Source organism: Diadema antillarum, unplaced genomic scaffold (assembly GCF_040938485.1).
Source record: "Diadema antillarum isolate AM-2024a unplaced genomic scaffold, OU_Dant_1.0 seq00000300_RagTag, whole genome shotgun sequence".
In the NCBI taxonomy this organism is placed as follows: Eukaryota; Metazoa; Echinodermata; class Echinoidea; order Diadematoida; family Diadematidae; genus Diadema; species Diadema antillarum.
The window spans coordinates 1626416-1653676 of record NW_027271323.1 but is presented as its reverse complement, the minus strand read 5'-3'; the positions used below and the strand labels follow the sequence as shown (position 1 = coordinate 1653676).

The window sequence follows — 27261 nt, the reverse complement described above, 5'->3', positions numbered from 1 at the left end:
TCAGTCTTGAAGAGTTGATACATTCCTGTTGCTTACCAGTGATATGGTAGCGGTTAAGGTGGTCTTGTTCTTCTCGTCATACAACACCGTCCCGGCCGCTAGCTCGGGGGCATCTCGTCTCCTTCGACTGTCTCCCTGTCCGCACTCCACCTCCACATTATCTGCTGTACATTTCTGATTTCCGGTACAGATCTCTTGGAAAGGACTGCCATTGATGATGTCAATGAACTGGTCCTTAATAGCTGGAAGAGCATTGCTCTCACCGGATTGACAGGAATCTGCATAGTACATGATCCGAAGCGGTAGGTTGAATCCCCTTGCGTTCCGTATTGCTGTCGAATGACAAAAAAAAGGGAAAAAAAGAAAAGGAAATTGCATTGACACCCTATTGTACTTTATCTAACTTTAATGGTACATGATGTCTGTTCAGTATTCGATTTTACAATAAAAACATTCCTGTATTTGCATATATTTATTGCTAACAGCAATCTGGATATTAAAGTGAGGCGAGAGAGTGTGAACAATGGAACACAGACATGTCAGGCTTTTCCGAGATACATCAATTGTGTAAATTCTATGCTTGTAGATTCAACAGATTACTAGAGTATACTGAGCTGGTATCACTCTTCTGTTAACACGGTTAAGGTGATTCAGTTTTTGGACAATTACCCGAAGCTTACAGACAATAGGCTCACTGCATATTGAGAAAACAAACAAACAAGTTAGGAAATAGTGCTATTTTACTTTGAAAATAAACACTTGAATTATGTTTCTGTGAAGGAGGAATTACCCATAATTCTGTGGATTATTAGGTCCTGTTTAAACGGTACTGCGGATGATTCATGGCTGTTGCAGATAATGCGTTAATACCAGAGAACTCGCCACCACGTTCTGTCCTGTCATGCCTTCCGTTGAATTGATTTCACAATATCTTCTTTTTGTTTGACTAGATTTATGTCGTGGGAACTGTCTACCCCTTACCATCTGTACGTCCTTGCACAATGAATGATAACGTGAGGATAGGTTATGCACGGAATAAACAAATTTCAAAAGATTCATTATCCATTCAAGATGCATAATTCGTTATATCTATTTAACAAGGTTTTTATAACAACAAGATGAATTATACAAGATAACATATTTCCTACATATGCGGGTTTTTTTTTATTCAAGTGTATATTTTTAATGTGCACTCCGAAATGTAATAATGCCAAAGTGTATTTATCAGCGCGTGTACAACTTAATAATTATGTGCCTGCGCTGTTTATAGTCTGTTCCTCACCTGAACAATCTGGTACGTAAGTCGAAGGAGACCATCGGCCAGAGTTTCCACAAACATACAAGGAATTTCCCTTGAACTTTCCCCGTCTAGCAATATCATGCTCTTCTTGGCACATAATACTGCAATATTTCCCATAGGCAAATGTATCGCAGGCCAGAGAGCCGTGAGTTGGTGTCCGAAGTGCGGGGCAAGGTATAGCTGGAGACAACAGAGAAAAACAAACTAACATGTAGGGGAGGAATCAGGAAGTATAATCCACTGCATACTGTAACTTATAATAAGTAATTACATTCACTGTAAATGCCTATGGGGATTATCAACATTTAAGTTAAGGTTACTGGATTTTGAGGTCAATTTTTTCCTGGGGCAATTTCTGAAACTAGAAGATTTCAGCCCGAAAGTCACGTTACAATGTGTGTTTGTGTGTACGTTGAGTATTAACTCACGTTTTACGGAAAAGTTCCGCGAGCATTCTGCATAGAGTCCGCTCTGTGGGTCGATGACCTGACACAGGAGATGGTGGTCTCCCCAGGGGAGTCTGGCCGGATTAGGCATGTTACAGTCCATGGTGAGATCCACACCTGGGATCTCTAGATAGGAGGGACTCTCCCAGGGAATACTGATGACTTGAGATGCCGTAATGGAGTCGTTGATGGGTGGACACTCTTCGATTACTGGCTGCACCTCATCTGATAAGATGCATGAACATAGACAATCCTGAGACTCGGCACAGAACAACCTTCAAATTGCCCGACATGAAAGGACTCGCATATCTTGATCACCAATTGCACTTCAAAAACATTTGATTCGATTTGATATGATTTGATTTATTGGTTTCTGTATTATCATTGAGGATAGTGTGATCAAGAGTGTCGAATGCTATGCTTAGGTCCATGAAAAAACCGATGACATATTTTTGTTCAGCTAAGGCGTCGACACTCTATTGTAAAATTGGGCTACTGCCATGTCTGCAGAATGAAATTTCTCGAAATCACACTGGTCTTGGTTAAGCATATCATTTTTTATCAAAAAATCGTACAGTCTGTTTCGAACAAGTCTTTCTATTACCTTAGAAATACTAGGAAGAATAGAGATAGGACGGTAATTTGTTATAAGAGAGGAGTCATCTTTTTTGTTTATTGGAATAACTTTTGCAATTTTACTTACGTTCGGAAATATACCTGTTGAGAGTGACATGTAACTTAATGCTACACAAAACTTTTAAAACAAAGAAACAAACAAAATAATGAATGGGCAAGACATAAGATTCATTTGAACTTCAAGCTTACTACTGACAAAAACATGGAAAACACAGACGACACTGTTGTTAGATGAGTCGGTGAACGTGAATCGGCACACGGTGTCCGACACAAAGGTGTACGGAGTCCTCAAATCAGGTGGTTCCGTCGTCACCATAAGATTTGTCCCATCAACTGCATCCTCCGCAGAGGGGAGGTCAAAGGTCACTTCTACTCCACTATATTCCTTCCGGACAGCCATGATGGGTGCTGAAGGGCAGGAGAGGTTTGTAGGTGGGGTGCGATCTGGGGTGTGTAAAGTTGACATAGAAAAATAATAATATTCTTTATACAGAACCCGAAAGGCTCCGTCAGAGAGATGACGGAAGCAGTACTTCTGACATTACGAAAGTTCGATTTCGGTGCAGTATTTGAAAAAAAAAATATCTATCGATACTGCCTTGATATTACCACTAAAACAAACTAATAGCATGCTTCTGTAATAGCCTACCAATGACACAATAAGTTTTTCCACGTGTAATCTGCTGCATGGAACTATACATAATCCTTTGAGATAAGAAAACGACTTTATGGAAGAACATTCGTAAAGGTGGCCGAATATGAATCTCACCAGCACAAAGCAGTGAATCCACGTCAAGAGTACGACTCCACTCCTCTGAAGTAAGACAGGTCAACGGCTGACCGTCACCTTCTAAGACCAAACCTGGGTCACAGTGCAGTACACACACGGTTCCCAAGGGAACCTTCCTGGCTAGTGCACAGTCAGTAGGTGTTACCAGAATGCTTTGGTTCAATGGGAGTGGGGAACATCCCATTACTACCAGGGAACGAGGTAAAAGTTCAAAGAGGAAAATATTAAGACATGGACAAGTAGATAATAATTTCATTAATGTGAATTAACGCATTCGTAAATTTCCCAACGGGATCAAATGAAAAAACAACTTAAATGTAATTGGTATTCTTTCATTATCTTCTGCAGATCAAATCTGTGCCTGACCAAACCCACCCACGCGCATGCATGCGGGCACATACATAAACTCACACGTTTGCATCGTATTGAGATATGTGTCGGAGAATTATTAAAATGCTGATCTCAAAGTCAAAATGTATTCGTAAGCATGGTCACAAAATCGTTTGACACATGGACATGGACAGTATCTATCATGACAATAACATGACTTTTAAAAGAAACTCTACAAGCACACGCATGTACACGGATTGGAATTCATAAAGGGATATGAACACAGTAGACATAGTGTCCTTACTTTCACTCAAAATCAACACATACAGCCATATTAAGTATCGTATACATTTCTAATCCAGATTGGTACCCCTAAACACTGATAAATAATTAGGTCTTTACAAAGTCCACATCTACAGTTGATTTTTACACTCCTCTCTTGATAATAGGCTGCTTATTATTTGGTTTGACCAGTTTGTTGAATTTGTGACAAATGCTTGTAATCGTTTTTTCTCGAAAGGCATTTCTGAGCCAAAAAGAGAATTTTTGTCTTTAATTGAAGGATTTCAAATATTTGGAATAAAGTATTTTGATCAAAATAGGTAAACTCACAGCAACGTTACAGATCGTAGAGATTTTGGCCACAATTGAACAAGTGCTTTACGTTATGTGTCTTACATGGTTGTCTGAAGTTCAATCAGCAGATTTCGACAGAATAACACCTAATTTGTAAGATCTGTATCATGCCACTCATGTCCAATATTTTGTTAGTGTTCGTTTCTAAACTCGTCTCTAAATCAATACTATTGACATTCTCATTTGCTGTCTATCCGACTGTTTAATCAGAGACAAGTATCTTTTGCAGTATAAACTATATCGGGGGTAGGGATTAATGCCGTGTTGCAAGCTGCAGTTTTCTTCTTAGGTTGTCCATACCTTCGCAGACTGGATCCTGCTCAAAGTACCAAAAGGTATCAGTGCCATTGAATTCACAACTCCCTCTTCTCGATCCAACAAGCTTGTATCCAGTGGAACAGGAGACTGTGCATTCTGCCCCAAAGGTATCGTTGCAGGCCTCCTCAATGGTTCCGTGAACGGGTGGGACTAAAGACTGGCAATGTCGAACTGGAATAGAACACACTGACAGTTAGGCCCCATTCACACCCATGTCTTAAATGAGGGTCTAGCAGGATAAGCCATGATAAAGTCAAGTTGTTAAATTTGTGAAGCACACATGAAAAGAATGACCAAAGTTCGCGGACAAGTCGTTATTGGACAAAATCCTGAATGAAAACTGCTTATGTAAAACGATCACTTATCATCGGTCCTAGATCCTCGGTGGGATTGTCTATGAAATGTAAAGTTTATTGCATTGAGCTCTCAAGGTTGTTCTTCTAGACCTTCTCACAGAGACGGTACGAATGTATACATATCAAAAGCTATCTGAGGGACAGAGTGCGTTTAAACTCCTTGAAAGCAGAGATCTAAGGAGCTGCGGAACGGCCAGCCCCCATCCAGGGACCATGGTATGGTATACGGGCAGACAAACGTCCGACTGCTTACCTTTGACCTCCACAGTGAAACTGCAGTCATTCTCATTGCCAGCATCATCCCTAGCATTACACTTGACTTGGTATATACCACGGGTCATGACCCCGGGTTGAAGGTCACAAGACAAGGTAGGCTCGAGATCACTGTTGTCCTCGGCAGTGACATTCCAGCTGACGAGCGCTGTGTCCGAGCTCCTAGACGCATAGACCACAACCTCTGACGGACACCGGACGAACGTCGGTGACTGAGTATCTGGGGGAGAAATCCATACAGAGTACACATTCCTTCCATGTCTATGGTGGCGGTATACTTCGATAATATGTCATCGTGTATTCGCACGTTAAAACAGTTCTCAACATTTGCTAAAAACATGCCTAGACCTCGGGAAGAGGACTCAATGTGCTGTCGCAAACAAAAGGCTAATAGTTAGCCGAAGAACTACTGAAATGATGATTATTATCAACGACTTATCGTAATTTGAAAGTTTCCATGACTATAGTAAAAGAAGTAAATAATTACAATGCAATTTCAAATCCCACAAACGGGCATTCATCGATTTTGTATATGATCGTATCTCCACTGCGAAACATACTATACGCAAACCTCTTTCAAGGCATGATTATCTCATACTCCAAACCTTTCTCTATCCAGACATCATTACCAGAAATCAAAATCATTGTGTATAATTCCTTTGTTTTTAATGTGACGTTTAATAAAAGGCTTTACTATAAAACACAGAAACGTCAATTATATATGTTTACATATATTATTTATATATAACATTCATAGAAATCATCGTCTACCTTAATACATAAGTCCACCAAACACGGCCAAGTGAAAGTAATTGAAGGTCAAAAGCAAGCTTATACTCACCTTTGCATTCGGCCACAGTTATGTTTCGGCTCCAAGCTTGTGTGCCAGTGCATGTTGTGTCCTCGTATTCGGATGGGAATATCTGGAAGCCTGACCTTTGACATTCCAAATGACATGTGTCTTGGTAACGTGGATCAGACAGACAAGTGGAGGGTGTGATGGAGATGACATCTGTTTCAATCAATGGACTGCAAGCTTTGCCTGTAGAGGAAACGGTGGCCTGTCCTGATAAATATTTCATTCCTTCTGTCTTCCATTTTTATGTCTAACTTCAGATAGTATCAAAAGGTAGCAGGAAGTGACTATTTCATCTCAGTCAAAAGTCTCAAAGTTGAGTACGTCTTTTTTGCAAGTTTACATTACATTAAAGTATTTATGCGTGAAACAAAACTCTTTTAGCACACATATCTTTAAATGTGTACCTTGTATCTCGATTTTTCTCCTGGGGGATTGGAGGCAATGAAAATGTAATAATCATGTATCAACAAACACTCAAATAGTTTTAATTGTCTACAAAGAGAACTTAGCAACGTGCATTGAAACACATAAAATAAGAATACTAAAATTATTCACATAAAACAACCGTCGGTTCAATTGAATTCATATAATACGGTTAACTGCGCGATAAACTAAAACAAAACTATACAAGCATACTCTGGTGATGCCCGAATCCTGCACAATCCATAGAAGTACATGTACAAACTTAACCATAAAAAGAAATAATTATGCAAGTTTCATAGGATTAGGTAGAAACTCACGGTCACAGGTGAAGTTGGTGCTTGACCACACCCCATCGGCCAGACACCTCTTGAGGATCTCACCCACACCAACAAAGCCGAAGGGACACTGTATGGTGCATTCTGATCTATACGACACTGGGGACGAAGGGTCACACCCTACTACTGTGGCGGGGTTTGTGGGAAGGAGAGGGGGACACGTTTGGACTGCAAGGGAGAATGGAGATTGATGATTACTTGGTAGGGTAAATATCACGTTTCATATTTGTTTGGGTTTTTTTCACAGTATCATATACCAGTCGATTAGCAGGAAGAAAGCGTCTCGTAGTTTTCAACTCAGCCTTCTTCTTTTTTCACTCAAGAGAACAACAAATGGCAACAATTCTCCAAGGTGTTCTCCAAAGAACTCATGCACAACAGCTGAATAAAAGCAGCTGGTGATCTGACGACATTTTACACAAACGGAATTAAAGCAATCAAAACAAAAAAATTTAACTCTGTCAACTTTGAGCGTCTCAACTTTGACCGCACGCACATTAGGATCATGTCTAAATAATTCAATTGCAGACGTGCATACATGAATGATGCAAAAACCTTGTTCAGACACATAACACTCGTAATGGAGAAGTCTACTTGCATCATGCTGAATAAAAAACCATTATGATCATGCGTCATAGAGTCAGCAAAATTGCTTATATTGCGGCTCTACAGGAGATTGACAGTTGTGTTTTGGTCAACGTGTTTGAAGTTTGAATTTTGAATAAGTTTTCTGACAGAGTAATCTGCTCTTATCGAAATCGTAAATATGAAATTAGAATTTCTCAAAACTATATGTATCTAATTAATACTGAGCTACAACAGAATGTAAACTTTGCCCACTTTGGCAGACTGGAGGAGCGTCTTCCCATGCAGGGCTTCCATCGCTTGACAGGTCACATGACACAGCAGATGGTCCAATCAGATCGTAGCCTTCATCGCAAGAGAAAGAACATCTACTGCCATAGAAAGGATCCGTACAGTTGACCACTGAGCCATGGAGAAGAGGTTGCTGTGCAGGGCATCTATGGACTAAAATAAGATGTGTATACGATAGCCTTAAAACACAGGGAAAACAATGAGACTCATGCAATGATTTATCTATCAGGGTTCTGCTTTGATTGTTATCAATATGCATAAAACAGCTGGTAAATAATGAATACATACCTTCGTCCCCTCCTCCACACCAAAAAGAAAAAAGAAAAAAAAACATATTGTTCATCCATGTCTCAAAGCTGAGTATTGCGTAAAGGAAGCAGTTGGCAAAAAAAAAATGAAAATGAGGAGTACAATTGTATCAAGTAAACATTATAGGCAACTATTTAGATATAAACACTAAGATAATGACAGGTAAGATGAGAAATGGGCAACTACATCAGAGGAGCACGTCTAATGCATACACTCACCTTGTACAGTAATGGTGATATCACATCTTGTTGTCATCCCAGCAGCATCAGTTGCAAGGTAGCCAATGACTGTTCCTCCCTCTGGAAATAAGCTTCCTGGTCGAAAGTGGGTATTCAGTCTTTGTTGATTACCAGCGATGTCATGTCATTTGTTTGGGTAGGCCCTTTTCAGGGCCAAACAGATACACTAGAAAGAATACGTGGTGCACCGTTAAAGCCTTCTACCACCAAACGAAAATCAATGTGTCAAACTCTAGATGTTATGAACAATCGGGGCTAACCGTTGGAGTCGCATGTTCAAAGTAAGAGTTCCTCAATATCAATGTCCATATCAATGTCCAATCTAAATGAGCATTACCTATACATGTTGGAGCGGACGGGTAACTCCACTGGCCCTCGGTGCTGCATACAATGTTCCCCTGTCCCTCCAGCCGAAAACCATCATCGCAGATAAAGGAGCAGGTGGTATTAAATAGCACGGGATGTGTGCCGCTGCACTCTTGGGGCGCCACGGAGCCATAGGAGATGCTGAAATTGCCTGGGCATGTCTTCGGTTCTAGGATATAAAAGTTTCGTTACTCTCGCAGTGACACGCACTGTATTGTTTACATTTGTTAAGCTCTTTCGGAAAGACGCAGGGTAGTGAGTTTTCAAAATCTTACTGTCGCATGTATACATTTCAAATATTTCTTCACTGAGAGTTCAATAAGGGCAATGTTTAGCCCGTGTTTTTTAAATAGCAAAAAATGAATCCCAGTATGGAACAATACGACCAATAATGCATCTTGTTCATAGAAGGCTTTCTTGTGCTAATGTAGTGAAGAAATCAACCTTTCAAATGTACTGATCAGAAACCACAACACATGAACATTAAAATAATCTATCTATTTAATTTAAGCTCTCATGGTGATTCTCAACAACAACAAAATAACATCCCTTACATGCACTCATGGTTCTACATTCTTCTTTGGTTTATCTTTTAAACTTTAACAGTGTAAGCTTCAACGTATATCTTATCTATGAATCTGAACGTATGAATACAAACTTCACTGCAGCACTGACACGTACCAGTGCATTGAAAGTCGCTTCCACTCCAGGACTTATCGGATTGACAGGTTCTTGTGACAGTAACAACCCCAGAGGGTGATGTGTAACCTGCACTGCAGGAGAACTGGCACGAAGTTCTGTACTCAACAGTAGCAGAGGTACAGTCTGAAGATTGCCCATTGGTCACTGAAGGAACAGTACAGTTCACAGCTGGAACATAAATAAAATACACAAAAAATCGAACATGTTAGTATTGTCAAAATAATGTTGTTTTATACACAAGCGTTTTTCCTGATAAAACGTTTACTCATACTCGTTACTTTTGGATTTAACTTCCAGAGCTGCTCTGTTAAAACCCCTCAGGAATGAATTGGCAGTACAAGTGTACTCATATCCTTATCTTTCCAACCCCCTTCAATAAAATAAGTGAAAATGAGAAAGACAATGAGATGAATGCTCATCATGTCATCAATTCTTATTCTATTATCTTATAGGAACGTGAAGATTATTTCTGGTACATGATCGACACTTACGGTAACACGCTGGATTGAATTCTGTCCAGAAGCCAGTTGTCTCATCAGATGCCATTGACCAATCACAGGTTCTTTCCACTGTGGGGCCTGATCCTGGATACATCTGGTACCCAGAGTCACAAGCTATTGTACAGGTTGAGCCAAACACAACCCCACCTTGGCAGCTGCCCTGCCCTGCCGTCAACGTCGCCGAACCGTCGTCCGGTATTTGGACTGGAGGGCATCGTATGACTGGTTGGTAACAAAGAGATGTATAAGGAGAAGTTCATTTCAGGGAATAGTCCCGGTATACTCGGGCAGGTGTCTATGGGAAATGCGTATTGTAGCAAAATCAGTCCGTCCTCAACGGGTTAACTCTGAAATGTGCTCAAGTGAAACTTCAAATACTTTTTGGTGAATAATATAGTCGTCGTGCTATCACGTTGAAGTGGAGTCCATTAAATCTTTTGGCATATCATAATTGCGTAAATTCATTATTATGTAGACATTGTGAAAAAAAAATGTACTTTGCCCAGTAAATTTTTTTGTCAAGTTCGTGAAATTTAACACCATTGCTATGTGTTGAGGGACATGAACTCCACGGGAGAACGTGTTGGTGTGAGCATGGCATGTGGGCATAGTGGTGCAATATAGCTTCAATAGCTGCATAACTGACTAGCAAATTACTTACAGTACTGGTAGATCTCCAACTCAAGCAAATCTTTTTTACCTCTGACCCTCACATTATGTGAGCACGTAGCCGAGTTTCCAGCACTGTCCACTGATTGGTGTACAATGGTGTGATCCCCTTCAGTAAGCGAGGTAGGCAGACTATTTCCCGCCACTTGCACTGAGTCTATGCTGAATACATATGTAGGTATGGCAGTCCCTCGATCTGTTGCCTGCAGAACAAGACAGTTTATCTTCAAATAACATCATGTCAAATTTCCATAACCCTTGATGAGCATGTCCGCTTAGAGTTGAAAACCAGCGCCCTGTCATATGGAGACCATTTAAAAAAAAAAAACATATGTTACTGGAATCCTTTTTTTAATGGAGATTAGTGGATCACTGCCAAAGAGGGTACATGGAACGTCTTAAGCAGTTCGCTCAATTTCTATATCATTTTCGTTTTAACAATCTGTGTATGTTTTTTCCTGGTTATGTGGGTTGTATACCATTTCAGATTTCAAGTTTCGCCAAGGCGAAGTTTTTGTCCTTGTGATTATTCATACGCTTTAATGGAAAAGGTTGAATATTGTATTATTTTGTAAGTCCATGTGAAGAGTTGCTTCATGTGAGATAAAATGGAATTGTGGAGACAAACGATGTGAAAATGGTCTGATATAAATGTGATGTACTGGGAAGTCAAGCTACACTTTCAGTGGCTTGCAAAGAAAGCATCAGTATGCTCAAACAATGAACTTATTTCTGGAATCATTGCCGTATTTCTCAAAATATATTGATACACCGCATGCGAAATACATAATCATAGATAATCGTGCACTTCAAGACATTCTTTCGTTCACAGTCAGTACAGCAGAGAACGTTAAAAACTTAAAGATATAAATGAAATCAAGGCACACCTACCACGGATTTCCATTATCATCTATGTAGGCCTACATGATGTCTATACGTAATGTGGTCGGTGAAAATCAGAGCACCGTTTCTTAAAAGTTGTCAGCCCTAACAAGTTGTTAGTCTATAACAATTTCAGTACCAAGAAAAATGGTTTTAATCGACTGAGAAGCTCTAGTCACTGACTGTTAGTATGGTCAGAAACTGACAGCTTTCATGAAACTGTGTTCAGACTAACTAACATGTCATCCAAAAGTATATTACATCCATGAAGATCGTATATGTATGTGTGTGTGTGTGTGTGTCCTTGTGTGTGCGTGTGTATATAGTAGCAAAATTATACGTATATATAAAACGGCAGCTGATGGTACCTGGGGTAGGGTTATGTTAGCCCAATGAACAGTGGCTGATGTTGTTCCAGCTTCCGCCATAAGTTCCACATCAAGGGGGCAGGTGATTACTGGGGGTGTGATATCTGATTGGAGGATCAAACGAAAAAAAAAAAACTAACTCCACCATTTCTACTGATGTTGAACACTATGATTCATATTTTAAGCTCAGTTGTAATGGGAAGACAGTTATGACATCATCAATATGGCATTAATCATTTCGAACAACGTTTGGTTCATTAAACACATGCTCCGTGGTCTAAGCCTGATTTCATTACTCTCTTTTTACCACATTCCATATCCCATCTGCAATGTTACATATCTTACAGGTAGATAGAAATAAGCCTTTTAACACAAAAACTTACCCAGAACTGGTCTGTCCCCCACAAGGAGCAACAGTAATGAAAAACAAGTCAAGGACAGATTTTGATCTAAGAATCATTATTAATAATTCATGATTTTATGATGACAGTTTTATGAAAAATGAATTATTCACAGAAGATATATTAAACTTATAATTTCCAATATGAATTATTTCCATTTGAATTTTTCAGATTGTGTTTAAAGACTTATGGACTTTGATTGACACTACCTGAACAAGTTGTCGGAGGGGTTTCCCATGCTCCAGTAGAAAGACACGTTCTCTGCCCAGAGCCCGCTGTCATAGTAAAACCAGTATTACACGCTATCGTGCAGACGGCACTGTAGTTTTGACTCGGTGAAGTGGTGGGTTCGACCACGCCCATGAAAGAGCACTGGGAAATGGCGCCATTCGCAGGAGGGGTTAAGGCAGGGCATTTCACAACTGAAACATCACAAAAATGCAATGAAAATAGGAAAGATGCTCGTCGAAATATGATGGGATTGAGAAACTGAAACACTTGCAAAGAAGTGCCGAGCCACTCTCACTGTCTATAACACTTTCATTCTCGTTACTCCTTGGCGGTCCAAGAGATGGAGCTCCAACCTGCTTTAAGTATGCATACAGCAATAAGTTTTCCATCGATTCACAAAACAATGCAACAGGTTCATTTCTGCCTTTGATGATAGCAGTTGGAGGTCGCCATCTTTCTGAGCAAGCTGAAGATTGAATTTATTATACGCTTACCTAATATTGGGTATGTTTTCTTTTTTTTACATATCAGATGAAATGCAACTTTTTGCGTGTCTACTGCAGCTGTTCATGGGGACCTTATTGTTTGCAGACCTGATAAGATGGGATTACAAACAAATGTAAGCCCCTGCTTGTACAGACGTAGTATGCAAACACCCTGCACTTTATTTAAACATGTTTATTGTATATCTCACTTGTGCAGACAATGTTGTTTCCTGTCCATACTCCTTCACCATCTCCGTCACTATCATCTGAGCACGTTTTGGATACCGGTGTCTTAGGTTCATAGCCATCTTCACAGGCCAGGGTGCATGATGTTCCGTAATCTTCTCTGTCGTTTGAGCAGCCCACCTTTCTTCCATGATCGGGGGCCGGGAGGTCGTCAGAAGAACAGGTTATCACTGACAGGAAAATGAGAAACAAGGAAAATGAGAGTTTGCATTGTACTATACGTCATTTGATATTGCTGAAGAACAAAATATAATGCTTGCGATGATAATACACACGTTACTGGAGTTAGAATTTATATGCTAATTAACGTGTTTTCAGTTCCACTGCATGCAATGAAAACATGACAAAAAAACAACAACCATAAGATGAAAATTAAAGTTTGCTGGTACTACTTAGATATGAAAACCTATTGCAATTCTCTTATTCCGCATCTTTATTTATGAATGCTACTTAAGATGAATCTGTTCCACATATGGTCCATGCAAGCCTGATGACAAGACAAGTCATGATTTTAATATAATAGTAAAGCTCTTATATTATTGAATGACACTTATATAATCAGCAGACATATAAATTGTGTTCAAGTTTAAGTTCAATTTGGATTTCAATAGATAGTAAAGCTCTTATATTATTGAATGACACTTATATAATCAGCAGACATATAGATTGTACTCAAGTTTAAGTTCAATGTGGATTTTAATATAATTATAGCTAAGCTCTTATATTATTGAATGACACTTATAGTCAGCAGACATAAATTGTCTTCACGTTTAAGTTCAATTTCACTGAAATTTGAATGAAAGAGTATTTACTTTTTAAATGTCTTGAGATTAATTTTACTAACAGATTCACATATGAAGGTCAAAAGTAGACGAGTACAAAAAAAGTAGACAAGCAATGAATTCTACAAGTTAGCATTGGTGCTGTATCAATACCATCCTTTGTTCTGAAAAGACTTCAACATGGCTAGTATCAATTCACCCCGCACTAATAACACCAACAAAAAAAAAAATGCAGTGATCATTTCCACTATTCAAGAAGGAAAAATTCAACAAAAAAAAGTATCTTACAATGACAAGATGGCGGATTCCCACTCCAAGTGCGATCATGATTACATGTGAGAACAGTGTTTCCTTGGAGGTAGTAACCCTGGGCACAGCTAAACTGACACTGATTTCCAGACGGGACAACATTGCCAGCTGGACAGGCGCTGGTTACCATCATTTGAAGTGCAGTAGACAGAGGTGGCTTAGTACAGAGTATTCCTGGAATGAAATCATGGCAAAATCCAATCTTTTATTATCTTAATTTCCATAGAACATCGTACAACTGGATTCTGGTAAAACTCTCTTTTCATGCAGCGCTGTTATTTTTTCTTTACAACAGATAAAAACTTTTGAGCTTTTCAACAGACAATTTACCAGTGTTGGATTTTTTTTTCAACTTATCAATGACATGAGGATGTTCATTGAAAAGTTAAAGTAACTGAACATTTTAATTTGTGAAATTAAAGTCATTTAAACTACGTGTAATTACTACTTCCCCTTCATCACATCATGTAACTCTTCAAAGGAGTCCCATTCTGCTGATGTTTCCTTGGCTTTTATATTTTTTATTTCTTTATTACCATTATATTTTTACACATAACCCACATTTGATATATTTCCTGGAACATCACGAGCACTTCGATAAGACTACAGCACGACTTTATCTTCTTCCAACATAAGCCGTTATTATAACCAGTTACATACTGAATTCTGAAATTCCCATAGGGTTAATACATAGATCACCAGGTTCCCGTATGAAACGGGTTGAGAAAAAAAATAAACATAATATTAACAAAATTATTTTGTAACTTTGGTAACTATAGCAGAGTAAACACAGAAAACGCTGTAAATAATGAGATGGAGAGCTTCGCAAAAGGTTAAAGATGATATATGAATTAAACTCAACTTTTAATTATGGTACGTCAGTGGATTCCCTGTTAATTTTCCATTATTGCTTTGAGAATAAATCATTTGTCGACTGTTCTATTGCGTACATTTAAGACTAGGTGCAAAAGTCTCCAAAATTGTCACATTAATTCCGAAGTCATCATAATGAGAATATCATAGAAAACTCGCACAGCATACCATCACTTTGGAATGAGCTTAAAAGATCACTTTCACTTTTTTGAAAAGCACCCCCATGGTGTTAACAGTACTTACTCGAGCAGACGGGGGTTGCCCCGACCCAGTGCGCGGATGTGCTTCCTGCCTGGGCGGTACATGTCAGCTCATCATTGTTAATCTCATAGCCAGCATTGCAGGAAAACTGACATTTTGTGCCGTAATTTCTGGAGCAGGTTCCGACTACTGTTCCATGTTGTAGTGAAATACTTGGGCACTGTAGAACTGATAGCAGAGATAAAGGTCAATTATGAGAACAGCTTTTTATGAACAGTTGACAGAATAGGTGTAGTCGGGTTTTCTATTTCACCAAATATCAAAATAATAGCAAGCATGTGTGTTGAAGCACCAAATTAAAATGGAAAAAAGTGGTCTTTGGTGAAGTAATGCAATCTATTCAGCCCCTTTTATCTTATGATGCAGTACTTCTTGGGTGAGTGTGACAAATATGATTATTGTTATTACTGTATATCGCCAAGCTTTATACGTATTTCCATATCTACTGAAGATAGACTCTGTTTAGTTCATTACCGCCTTTTGTTGTCAAGAAGTCATCATCCTTACTTCGAAAAAAGAATTAAGAAGTAGGAAAAGCAGATGTCATAACGTGACAGGAACCAAAATATGAATGTTTGCACAAGGAGCTGTCATAAATACAGACCAGAGTGGAGTGGTCATTGCATTATGTGTGGTAAATTCGGGTGATAGAGCACCATCACTAGATTGGGAATTAAAGAATCAGTTAATGTCGATCGATAAACTGAACAATGCTACAGCTTTATTCACGCACCATGCACTACCCGAATTCAAAACAACTTCGACATATCCTTTTAGCTATATTGAAAAAAAAAAACTAGTTCTACGCGTATTCCTCTGTGAAGTTAACAAATTCTGACCGTACTTTGGCATGATGGCTGTCCGTGAGTCCAGATTCCAGTTGACCCCTGAAGTTGGCACTCTGTTGACCCTTCACCTTGAAGACTGTACCCCACAACGCAGCTGAACGAACAGACAGATCCACGGATATTTCCATTGGGACAGCTGACACGTAGGGGCGTGGACACAGACTGCGCAGAACACTGGATAACTAAGGGGGAAGAAACCAATATAGTTGATATAGATTGTGTAGGCTGAACAAAAACACCAGTATTTCGTTAAGAGAAAGAAATGTAGAACAAAGAGTGGCAAGAACATCTAAATTGTAGGCAGTGGACAGTTTATACACCCCTAGTATGTAAGCCTAACTATACCCTGCAAGCAGACTAAGTATCTATTGTACATTATATGATTATGACCAAAATAAAGTATATCACTGTGACGACCACTTACAAATCGATGTTATGAGTGTTTGTTGACAAAATATTAACTTTTCCTTATTTTCGTTTTGAAGATAAGAGGAAAATAAATATGCAAATTCCTTGAAAAGATCAACTAATTTTTTTTTAATTCAGTGTATAAATATGACAGCAGAATACCAATAGTAATCTGTCAAATCTAACCTGAATTATATCAAAAAAGAAAATATTAGTCTAAAATTAGTCAATTTTGTTCTGCCGCATCATAAAATTAATCTGAAATAAATCGGGATAATTATCTTCTTTTTTTCTATTCGTGTTAGATCTGCTTCTTCTTAGTAGCTGTGAAGCAGGGGGAAAGTGTGAGCTTGTAGGTTTAATGATCTTCGAAGCCCTCTCTATCCGCGGAAAGAATGGTTGTAATAATTGGGTATAGAAAGTACTGAAGTGATGCGTCTTTTATTCCAGCTTAGCGCTTGTTCAAGGATCCGGGCATTGGGATTTTGCCTGATACGAGCATTATTAGCAACCGTTATGTTCACAGATTATTGAGGTTATTCAGGTTATTCATTATTGAGGTTGTTTAGAGCTAGAGTCTATGGCAATGAATGGCCATGGTGTCACACTTGGTACTCTATAAGGCACTCTTGTCTATTATTAGAATGGGTGATAACCTGACCGTCAACATGACTTCCAAGCAGTCAATGACTATGTTTATATTCTTTGTCTTTTGTTTTTTAATCATACGTTAACTTCTTCTAAACAAAACTGAACATGATCATTATCGGCGGTGCTCGGCATGTTATGCTTCGATGCAGTGGCATTCACCTTCAACTGTGATAGAGAAAGAACAGGTATTCTCATTTCCAGCACTGTCCACTGCGCGGTATTGGACGTGATGGACGCCCTCACTGAACTGGCTCCCGTAAGGTGACCCTTGAACCCTGACTGGAGTTATGGTCTCTCCAGAGTTGTCCGTTGCTGTGGGAGTTGACCACGTGACGGTAGCTTTCGTAGCAAGTGCTGGGGCGTAGACACTCTGTGATGTTGGACAATGTGTGAACGACGGTGCCGTGGTGTCTGTGTTCAAAAGAAAGGTAAATAAACAGTTGAGTTAACTTTTATGGTGTCTTGATTATACCGATATAGTTATTTACAAGAACACTTGATATCATGTAGTATCATGTCCCATAGATGTTTGGAAATTAAGTCATAAAACGTGTATCAGTTTAATCTCATTATGTCAACACTGGCGGCCTCTGATGTCAACGCATAAATTACAGTATGAGTTTCAAAGTACGATTTTTTTTAACCTCATACATTGTTATACGCCCGCGTAGAGGAGACGCACAATTTTCCGCGAACCAACAATGACGTCAACCCTTTGTCACTCGTGCCGAGTGTTACTGGAGCCTTACCCGATCCCATTGAGTGGTTTGTTTCATTGCGAGGTTTGTATTTATTGCAAGAAGCAGTTAAGTCTACTGCAGTTACTGCACTCACAATCGAATGTTTCCTGGCTTCTGCTGTAGTAACTGCAGCTTTGGCCACTTACAGTAATTACAAACCTCTCTTTTTTTAGGGTCTGTGGTACCTGGCGCGCGCATACTACTAAGCAGCCGATCCACGTTGTATTGCGGATAGATGAATAGGTTAACAGTTAAATGTATGATTAATGGAAAAATACAATTATTAATGAATAGATAAATGAATAAATGATTACATAAATGATCACAAAATCCGTACTGGCTACAGTTTCTAACATTAGGGACTTTGGAGATGCATCGGGATCACTGTGCAATTTCATTCTTAAGTCTTTGCTTGGATGGTTGTTTGCGTTGTAATGATCAGGAGCATAAAGGGGAATTCCAGACCAGTTTAAAGTTATTATGAAAAGAAGCAGTAAATTTTCAAAGCACGACGATGAAAATTTGGTTAAAATCTGATTAAAAGGAAAGGAAGTTTAGGGATTATGAAGTTACTCTTATGTTTGTACGGAGCAGTTCTTGAACAGTCAGTATGAATATGCAAATAGTGAAGTCATGACATCTTTCCCTAACAACTTGCCATAAAATTTGTAAATAAGATTTTGACATTTCCAGTTTTCCGTTCGTAGCCAATAATGCCACAATCTCAAATCCTGATACATCTGAATGATCATATTGATTTTGGAGTTCTTAAACCTGGAATTACATTATATATCACACTTTTACGACAGAAAAGTGCAAGGTGATGACATCATCAACTCTTCATGAACTGTTATGCAAAAATGAGAGAATGAAATATCATATCTTATTTATTTTATATCCCATTTTGATCAAATTTCAGTACTGTGCTTGTCATTTCACTCTTATTTCCTCAGACTTAGTTTAAACTGGCATATGACAATTCCTCCATAAATTGGGAATCTATAAAAAGACTGAGATCGGAAAACATAATTTGGAAAGTCCTCATCCCATGGACGCTCACAGCTTGATGTTGATCTTTGTCTTCATCAGTGTTTTTATTTTGGACAATAATTCAACTTGTCATAGTCTAGCCTTCTTACCTACACACGTCGGAGACGATCCGGAGTTGGACCAAGAACCAGAGCTCAAGCAGGTCCACTGTGAACTGGAACCCTGGAGAGTGTATCCCTGGTTGCAGGAGAACGTACATCTGCTATTATAGTAGCTGCCGTCTGTACAGCTTATACTTCCTTTTGATGGGGCGCTGAGCGACGAACAGGTCACCCCTGGAGTGACGTGTAATGATAGGGGTGAAGCTACGTCATCACTTTCTTTACAGCAAATGGTCTCTATCTATAGACAATAAATAATATTGTCAACTACGTTGATACGGCATTCTCGGCATCATGTCATCTGGTACCATGCAGAATTGCATTCTGACTACTTGACACAGTGACGTAAGAGGAAGTAAACTCAAACCAGTATGGCCTCGACTTATACTCTCTGTATACACAATAGGTAGGTTATTTCTTACAATATACATTATCTGAATTCTTATTCTATAAGAGTCTTGAAGCCTATTCCGATTACTTGATTGTCAGAAAGGTAATTGTGGTAGAGTGATTTTCTTATGTTTGAACGTTGTTACTTCAATTACAATATCAAAGAATGGTGAAATCAATCCGGGGTCTTATTTTGATTGGGGCTTGTGGCTTTTAAGAACTGATGGATACGTGCATCGTGTTCATTTCCTGCTCTATATTTTTTTCCTAATTCATCTAAGTCGCTTTCTGTTTTGATCAGATATACCATGCTCACTCTCTCAGAACTCACTATCTTAAAGCACATGTTGTAAACACTCATTAATAAGGAGCTCTCATGCATAAGACTCACCCCGACTTTGGACATGGGGGGGGGGGTGTGGGGAACCAACAAATAACGACACAGGGTGTGCTTGCATTCGTGTATTAGACGCACGCAAACATTTCAATATTTTTTTTTTACAAAAAAGGGGTCTTTATCATATTTAAAGTATATCATTTGCTTTGGATGCAAGAAATTGGAAGAATTTCGGTAGAAGAGCGTGAGTTCATGGAGAGTAAACATGACACGTTGTAAGTTTGGAGGAAAGCAAGTTTACATCGGTTGTCTGCCAGACAGTGGACAATGACCTGATAGTTATTCCTCTAATCCTTACGTGCACAGGAAGGCGCTGATCCTGACCATACACCTGAGTTACCCGTCTGCTGACAGGTTCTAGACGAGGATCCGCCGCTGACGTAGTAGCCTGTCGAACAGGAGAATGTGCAGGTCGAGCCTACATACCGATCGTTTGAGCACCCAACACTCCCGTGAGATGGCGCCGATAGAGAGGAACAACGAATTACTGGTGGGGTAACGAGTTGAAAGAAGGAAACATGTTTCGTGAAAAGGAGAGTCAACATTACTTTCAAATTTGCCAGCAAACAGGTTTGCCTTATTCTAGATTTTTCTTATAAAGTTTGCAATTGAACTTTAATAAGCCAGGTTTTGTGTAAAACTTCCATAGTCAAAATGTTGAAAAAAGACATACAATTGATTTCCCATGTTATGCTTTGACATTTTAGGGTTCTCATAATATAGTACTCTTTTTTGGAGAAAAAATTCTTCTTCTTTTGTGATCTTATTCTTCAATTTACCTTCTTCTTCTCCGCCCTGGTTGAAAAGAAAGGGCTGAAAAAAAGTCAACTACATGTAACGTTTTAAACTACACTTACCAACCACCACAAATCGTATTGTGCAGGTCGCGTAGTTCCCTGCACTATCCGTAGCACGGTACTGGACGGTGTGGGAGCCCTCGTTGAAAGTAGAGCCCGGGTTTGCCCCTGACACTCGACTGAGGTTGGTATAAAGTGATATCAGTGTTGGCCTTATATTCGATTTGTTTTGAATTACTGCTCTTTAAATATGTCCTGTTCATTGCCCGCAAAGTATGATATTTTGAGAATTTTGACGTGGTGTATATTATACTGGCATTATTTTTTGATACATGACTTAAAATCGATTATATAAAAATCGCATCTTGTTGAAGAAACCACTGAGGCAGGGATAATAGACCCACCTAATCGTTTTTGAGCACTTGTTTGGAGATCGTTCAGCCGAGTAGTGTGGTATGTGAAAAGAGTTGAGAAAATATAAACCTTTCATTTGTTCCAATTAGCCAGCAGACCTCATGACAACCAATAAGGTATAGTACTATTATCTATAACAGATATGGAATGATTATTGTTCTGAATACCTTACATCTCTTGGCCACCCGCGTTCTGTATTGCAGCTAGACATTATTTTGATCCACAACACACCGAGGAGTTCCACATGTTTTATAATCATCATAAAAGGGGATGGCTAGTAGCTGTTCAGTGGGAATGCTGGGGATGATTGCTACAATCCTTGTGGGACTCATTTAAGAGTACATTTTATATCTATTGTTGTGTGAAAATTATTTGCTTCAGAATGGTCTCATATTCAAGTAATGTGCAGTTCAATGTTTCCAGGTTAGCATGCCTGTATGTACACAGTCACTGTGTCGGGGAGATCGTTAACACCCGTTCACGATCACCCCGACACTGTACAGGCATGGGATTCACAAACACATTCGGACTCCATAGACACATAATCAGCATGATCATACACATAGTTTTAAGGGATTGTATGCTTTTGCGTTAAGGTAGGGCTCCAGATTTCCTACCTTTTTTGTGAAATAATGAAAAAAAAACTTGTGAAATAAAACAAAACGTACAATTCTAAGAGGAATTCATTGTTTAAGTGATGAAGATCGGTTCTGAAGTAGCTGAGATTTTTGTTTTCATGAGAAGGAGAATAATAATTTCGGCAACATTATAATACAGAGGTTACCGATATGACTAAAAACGTTTTAGCAGGAGAAGGGGAAAAAAGAGATGTAAACAGCGTTCTTATTTATCTTTTTTATTCGTGTATTCATTTATTCATCTATCTATATATCTATCTGTCTATTTCTGCTCTTTTGTCAGAGCAGCCAATCCCCAATTGATAAGCATTGGTCTTCCATGGGGCCCTGAGTAATATTGACAAATACAATGTACATCAAATAGCGAAACGTATAGTCATAAGAAAGCAGAGATGATTATGCTGTACATTGCGAAGCAACATAATGCAAATAATAGTAATATGCCACATCATGAGTTCACCAGAATGGGGTTAGATAAATGAGAAATATCAATTGAATCGCTATTATATGCGTGAATGACTAAATGTTATAGAGGATGTGAGGAAGACAGTGTATTTCCAACCTGACTGAGGGTGTTCCACTGTTGTCTGTAGCAGTTGGTGTAGACCATGTCACAGTCCGAGAGGTGGATGTAGTGTACTGATTGCCGATATTTCCAGCACAGGAGGTAAAAGTGGGACTCGTTGTGTCTGAGAGAAGGAATGTGATACGTCACAATGCAATCATGTAAAGAACGAACCTCCTTATCACTCAAATTCAACCTGCCACCTTATAAGAAACATTTCTCTACAAATCAAAACAAAAAACGAAAAACAATGATCCTCAATTTAAGGAAGCTCGCAGACTCATAGCTTTTACAGATTCAAGTTCTTTCATGAATTAGCACAGCAGCCATAAAATCTGCATTTCCTTCAATATCTTAGGCTAAAGGAGCCTTAGGGCAAGCCAAGAAGAGAATAAAGAGCCATGTGATGTGTATACCTAGGAATAACATGATTTGATGAATTTTGATTAATGGTAGTAATGACTGTGTACTGCCATTTTCTCAATTTTATCTCGGCCCCTATACAGCAGATCTCCTTTATTTATTTCAACGTTTGCAATATATGCAATTTAAAAAAGATGAAATGATTATAACATAATTCACACGTATTATACGATAGAAGGATGACATGAGTCATCATAACAAAGCGGTAACAAATCGGACTTAAAGAAGAACAAGAAGAGAGAAGTGAAGTAAAGTAAAAGAAAAACGTGTCCCGTAAAAGCCTCGAGGGCTTGCAGTGATATTAAATATGATCGTATCGGGGCAATAACCCCCGAGGGCAGTTATCCCTCGGCTAAATACTGGTTAGTGGTAAGGTTAGAGTAAAGATTAGGTCTAGGGTTATAGTTTAGGGTAAGAGTTCGGGTTAGGGTTAGGATATGGTCCGGACTAGGATTAGGGTTATGGTCAGGGCAAGGGTTCGGGGTAATTGCCCAGGGGGTGATTGCCCTAGACCCTCTAAATATAATACTCACACTTCGTAAAGTTGCACCTCCCGAGTAGATTCTATGTTTGTATTTGAGCAAATGGTCTTTTCTTTCTTGTCTTTTTTTTTCTCTTCTGCATCAAAGATTGATTTCTGATTCGTTTCCCATAAAATCACACGTGTATCAGAATGTGCCTGAAAGTGCTTCATGCCATTAGTATAATGCATATTCCTTTTTTTTTTCTTTCGATACGTTCCCTTATTTCGTACTTAAATACACTACAGGAAGAGGGCTTTCTGAGAGGGGAAACTCATTTGAAAAGTGAAAACCAATCGAAGTATTGAATTAGATAAGTATTCAATATGAGGAGTTCACTGAAAAAAAAAATTCTAAGCAGGATTTTTGCTTTGTTTCGTTTTGTTTTGTTTTGTTTTTGTTTTGTTTTTTGCGATTGTCCCTTTTCTTCCTGACTTTGCAATAGACTAGACAATTGAACTGAGTATGTGATGGGCATGATATACATATTATGCATGTGTGTGTGTGTGTGTGTGTGTGTGTACATTAGACATGACATGACATTCTTTATACTCACCAGGAGGCGGTGGAGGGGGCGGCGCTCGACGACGACGACGACGTCGGCCCCACGCGTCTGAAAAAAAACAGTTACATGTAATGTGATACCCTTTTAAACAAGACGCTAAATACGTGATCACATTGTGTCTACAGCAGCTCGTTGCAATCAAAAAACATTATCTAACTTTTATCAGGAATCTGCGATTTTGTTGCAGTGACTTTCAGTGCACTCTGTCTTATGATTTTGATTGATTTCTGTCATGATATCAATCATGATGGCTTTCATGTGTTCAAATGAAAATGACCAAAACAGGGGAAAAGTAAGAAGAATGATGCGAGAAAGAGAAAAGAAATTTTTGTTAGTGCTAAAATGAAAAAAAAAGTCAACTGTCGACTGCACACTGCACTGGAATAGCTTGTTATTTTCTTCTTCTTCTTCTTCTTCTTCTTCTACCTCCTCCTCCTCTTGCTCCTCTTCTTCTTGTTCTTGTGAGAAGAAAATGTCTAAACTTTTTACAACTTTTTTTGAGATGCAACTTCTCAATTTCAAAACCGTTTCTCTCACATGATGACATGCATGGGCAAGGAACTGATGTAAGCATGAAATAAGTTTTCTGGCTACGAGGTGTCTTTCTATCCGAATTACAGTCAAATGTCATCAAAACAAGCACCAACTGCTCATCTTCATCAACATTTGAAAAATAGGGGGTTTCTAGTAAGAAGCAGAGTGTTCATACCCAACAAAGCTTTAAATATTCGTAAATACCATAAGAAGTGCCATGTAATACAGACAATAAAGAATTATAAACAATACAATAATTTCTAGAGAGAAGACTTAAATTTTTCAACGTGCATTCGGTTTGGTTTGTTTGTTATTTTTTCTTTGTCTGTTTGTCTGTTTGTTTGTTTGTTACTTGTACCAAAGAGCGAGGTTTCGTAAGAGTAATGTATGACAGGCTCCTTACCAGCATTCGTGATGACCAATGAAAGCAGGATGGCGATATAAACCGTGGCGATTCGCAGTTGCATGGTCTCAGTTTCCTGAGTGAACACAAGAATAATTTTCTAACAGCACCTTCAGACAAGCGGGAATGCACCTCCAGTCGCGTTGCGCCACAGCAGCTAGCATACGTCTCGGAATCCATGCGAACCATCTGAAAAGTGGAGTACCTTTCTGTGAACGGCGAATGCTTCCAACAGAACAGAAGCACAGACGTGCAGACCCTCGTGCGTGCGCACAACGATCGCTCAGTGGACAATACACGCATGTTTGGATAGTCTGTATTTAAACATGTAGTACCCTTTCAGAAAGACCCAAATACGAAAAACTTTTGAACTGCGGGATGTAACCATCGATTTTATTCCCCTCTCTCGGTGTCACAAGGGGTGCGATGGAGAACACACTGTAAACATATCGATGTAAAATTCGTTTTGAGGATCTACATTGCGTGCAGTACGTAATATTTAATAAAGAATATATTATCTATAACAAAATAATGCAACTCCTATGCTGAAATAGCATGAGAGTAACATAAGCTGAAAATCAAGTGTAATAATGTTGTTGACTCTACAGCTGCTGACATACGAATATATAAATTGTAAATCGCGTTAAAAAACGATAAACGATTAGGGTCTGAATGACAAGGTTAACAGTCAGCCGGGGTATGCCCGGTCGAATCCCTTCTTTGCATTACAGAGCCATTCAACTGCGACCATTGCAAAGGATTCAATGGCCACTACTCTCTATAGCTCGGCACCATCAAAATATGCTGACATGATAGTTTTATTGACCTACAAGTTCGATTGTATAATTTTTAACAATCTATAACCAGGGTTTCTCTCTCTCTCTCTCTCTTCAGAAATGATACGTAGTATCTGATGAATATTGTATTATCTCTGTTCATTATCTTCAGCCAGGCATTCTCAACCTTTAACTTGCTCTTTTGGTGTGTTTTTTTTTTCTAGTTTGAAGCTATTAAGTATTTTTATCCAACTTTTCAACAAGTCGATCCTAAGTGTGATCTCGGCACAGACTTTTATGATACACCCCGACCTTTCTCCCTCTCTTCTAAACACTACCTGCTTCCCACACGTTGATATGAAGGTAGACACAAAACCCTCTCTGCTGCACCTATTCATCTTTTATCTTTACTGTTCCGACTTGATTTCTTACCTTTTTATCCTTTTTATATAAACTCCCCCTTCCCTCCCCCCCCCCATTTCTCTCTATGTCTGACTACTATTACCTCTCTAATCGTTTCACTCACAATAGGCAAGACCGAGAGGTCGAACGCACTCCTTTCACAAAGTAGTCACCATGGTCACCTTCAACACGCTCGTGTTCTTGCGCCATCAGGGGAAACCCCTACTTGCTTTCGACGAACTGCAACCCGTTAACAATGGGGGTATTCAAACAACGAGAAGGTGTTTGTACGCCTGAGGAGGCGTTTTCTTTTGTAGTCTCCTTCGACAGGGACCGCGAGGATGGTGGAGGGGTGAGTAGGGGGCGCTGTCCGGGTTGAAGAGGTCAGTAAGTGGGAACCTCCTTGGTTGATCAGTTAGTGCTACTGGTTCATCGGGAACCTCCTTGGTTGATCAGTTAGTGCTAGTGGTTATTTGGGTACCTCCTTGTTTGGATCAATGATTTCTGGGATATGGAAGGGGGTTGATACATGTATGTACCGGGTGCACCGCGAAGATTTAAATCTGACTTTCTGCAAGGTTGATATACCGTCGATAAACACAAAACGAAAGCATGTCATGTTACAGGCGACTCCCTTTTCATACAAAAATGTATGGCAGTTTAATAGATTTTGAAAATAGAATGTTTTCCCAAAGCATTGCGTACATTGATATCTCTGAATAATGTGGCATGCAAGGGGTCTACACCATGACGCATAAAGAGTGATAACGAAGTCCTAGGGACCTGCAGTTTTCTTTCATCAAGTGTTCATTGTATCGATATTTCGTAATAGACGAATGGTATTACATCAAAATAGACAGTTTAGGGGCTTCAATTTTTATTTCGTTATATCAAAGGAGAATTTCTTTATAACCATGTTCGATATAACACGAGTGCACTGTATATGGTACTTAATTTAACTAGCCCTCTTAATCCTAATCGATTGTCTACAATAGATTGATTCCATCATCTCAACACCACGTTCAGATCCGAACTTCTAAGATATTTCAAGGAAGGGGTTATATCTTCAGACGTTTTGGTGACTTCTTACTCATAAATATGGGGATATGAATTCAGATATGAATTCTCACCTATAAGGAAGAGAGAGGTCTACTGGAGAGATCATGTATAAAAGTTGATGGTGTGGCATGATATCATCCTCACCTGACTCCAACCTTTGCCTTCATTTCTTTCTCGGTATTCTCACATTCCATACTTTTTAACTATTGTTTAAGGGGCAAGAGAATAACCTCTCACTTATTTTGTATAGTTTGGGGCTCCAATGTGTATTAAAGGGATTGTATAGTTTTGTGGGGGGGGGGGTTTCTCATTATTTCACAAAAATTGAATGCTAGAAACCTAAAATCAGGTCTCTAACATTTTTTTATTTTTGGTGAG

At 39.1% G+C, this 27261-nt stretch overlaps 1 protein-coding gene across 1 annotated transcript; it reads right to left on the bottom strand.

The window, feature by feature from the left end:
• Positions 1-27077, bottom strand: LOC139730278 (complement receptor type 2-like). Its single transcript, XM_071641156.1, has 25 exons — positions 27028-27077; positions 23701-23757; positions 20644-20762; positions 20085-20174; positions 18992-19060; positions 17268-17519; positions 16046-16231; positions 15184-15369; positions 14047-14241; positions 12940-13146; positions 12224-12436; positions 11614-11717; positions 10395-10566; positions 9686-9916; positions 9174-9362; positions 8106-8201; positions 7543-7632; positions 6685-6870; positions 5066-5305; positions 4439-4627; positions 3152-3358; positions 2572-2826; positions 1729-1971; positions 1283-1480; positions 1-332 (listed from the first exon to the last, which is right to left on the bottom strand). Exons 1-25 carry the CDS (start codon positions 27075-27077, stop codon positions 1-3), a joined length of 4356 nt encoding a protein of 1451 aa, XP_071497257.1.
• Positions 27078-27261: the final 184 nt, after the last annotated feature.

Coding starts and splice junctions, on each gene's coding strand:
- LOC139730278 (XM_071641156.1), bottom strand. CDS start 27,077: ATGGAATGTGAGAATACCGAGAAAGAAATGAAGGCAAAGGTTGGAGTC. Junction 14,242..15,183: donor GGCAACCCCCGTCTGCTCGA/GTAAGTACTGTT, acceptor ATTTCATTCCAG/GAATACTCTGTACTAAGCCA. Junction 1,972..2,571: donor TTTCCATGTTTTTGTCAGTA/GTAAGCTTGAAG, acceptor GCATCTTATCAG/ATGAGGTGCAGCCAGTAATC.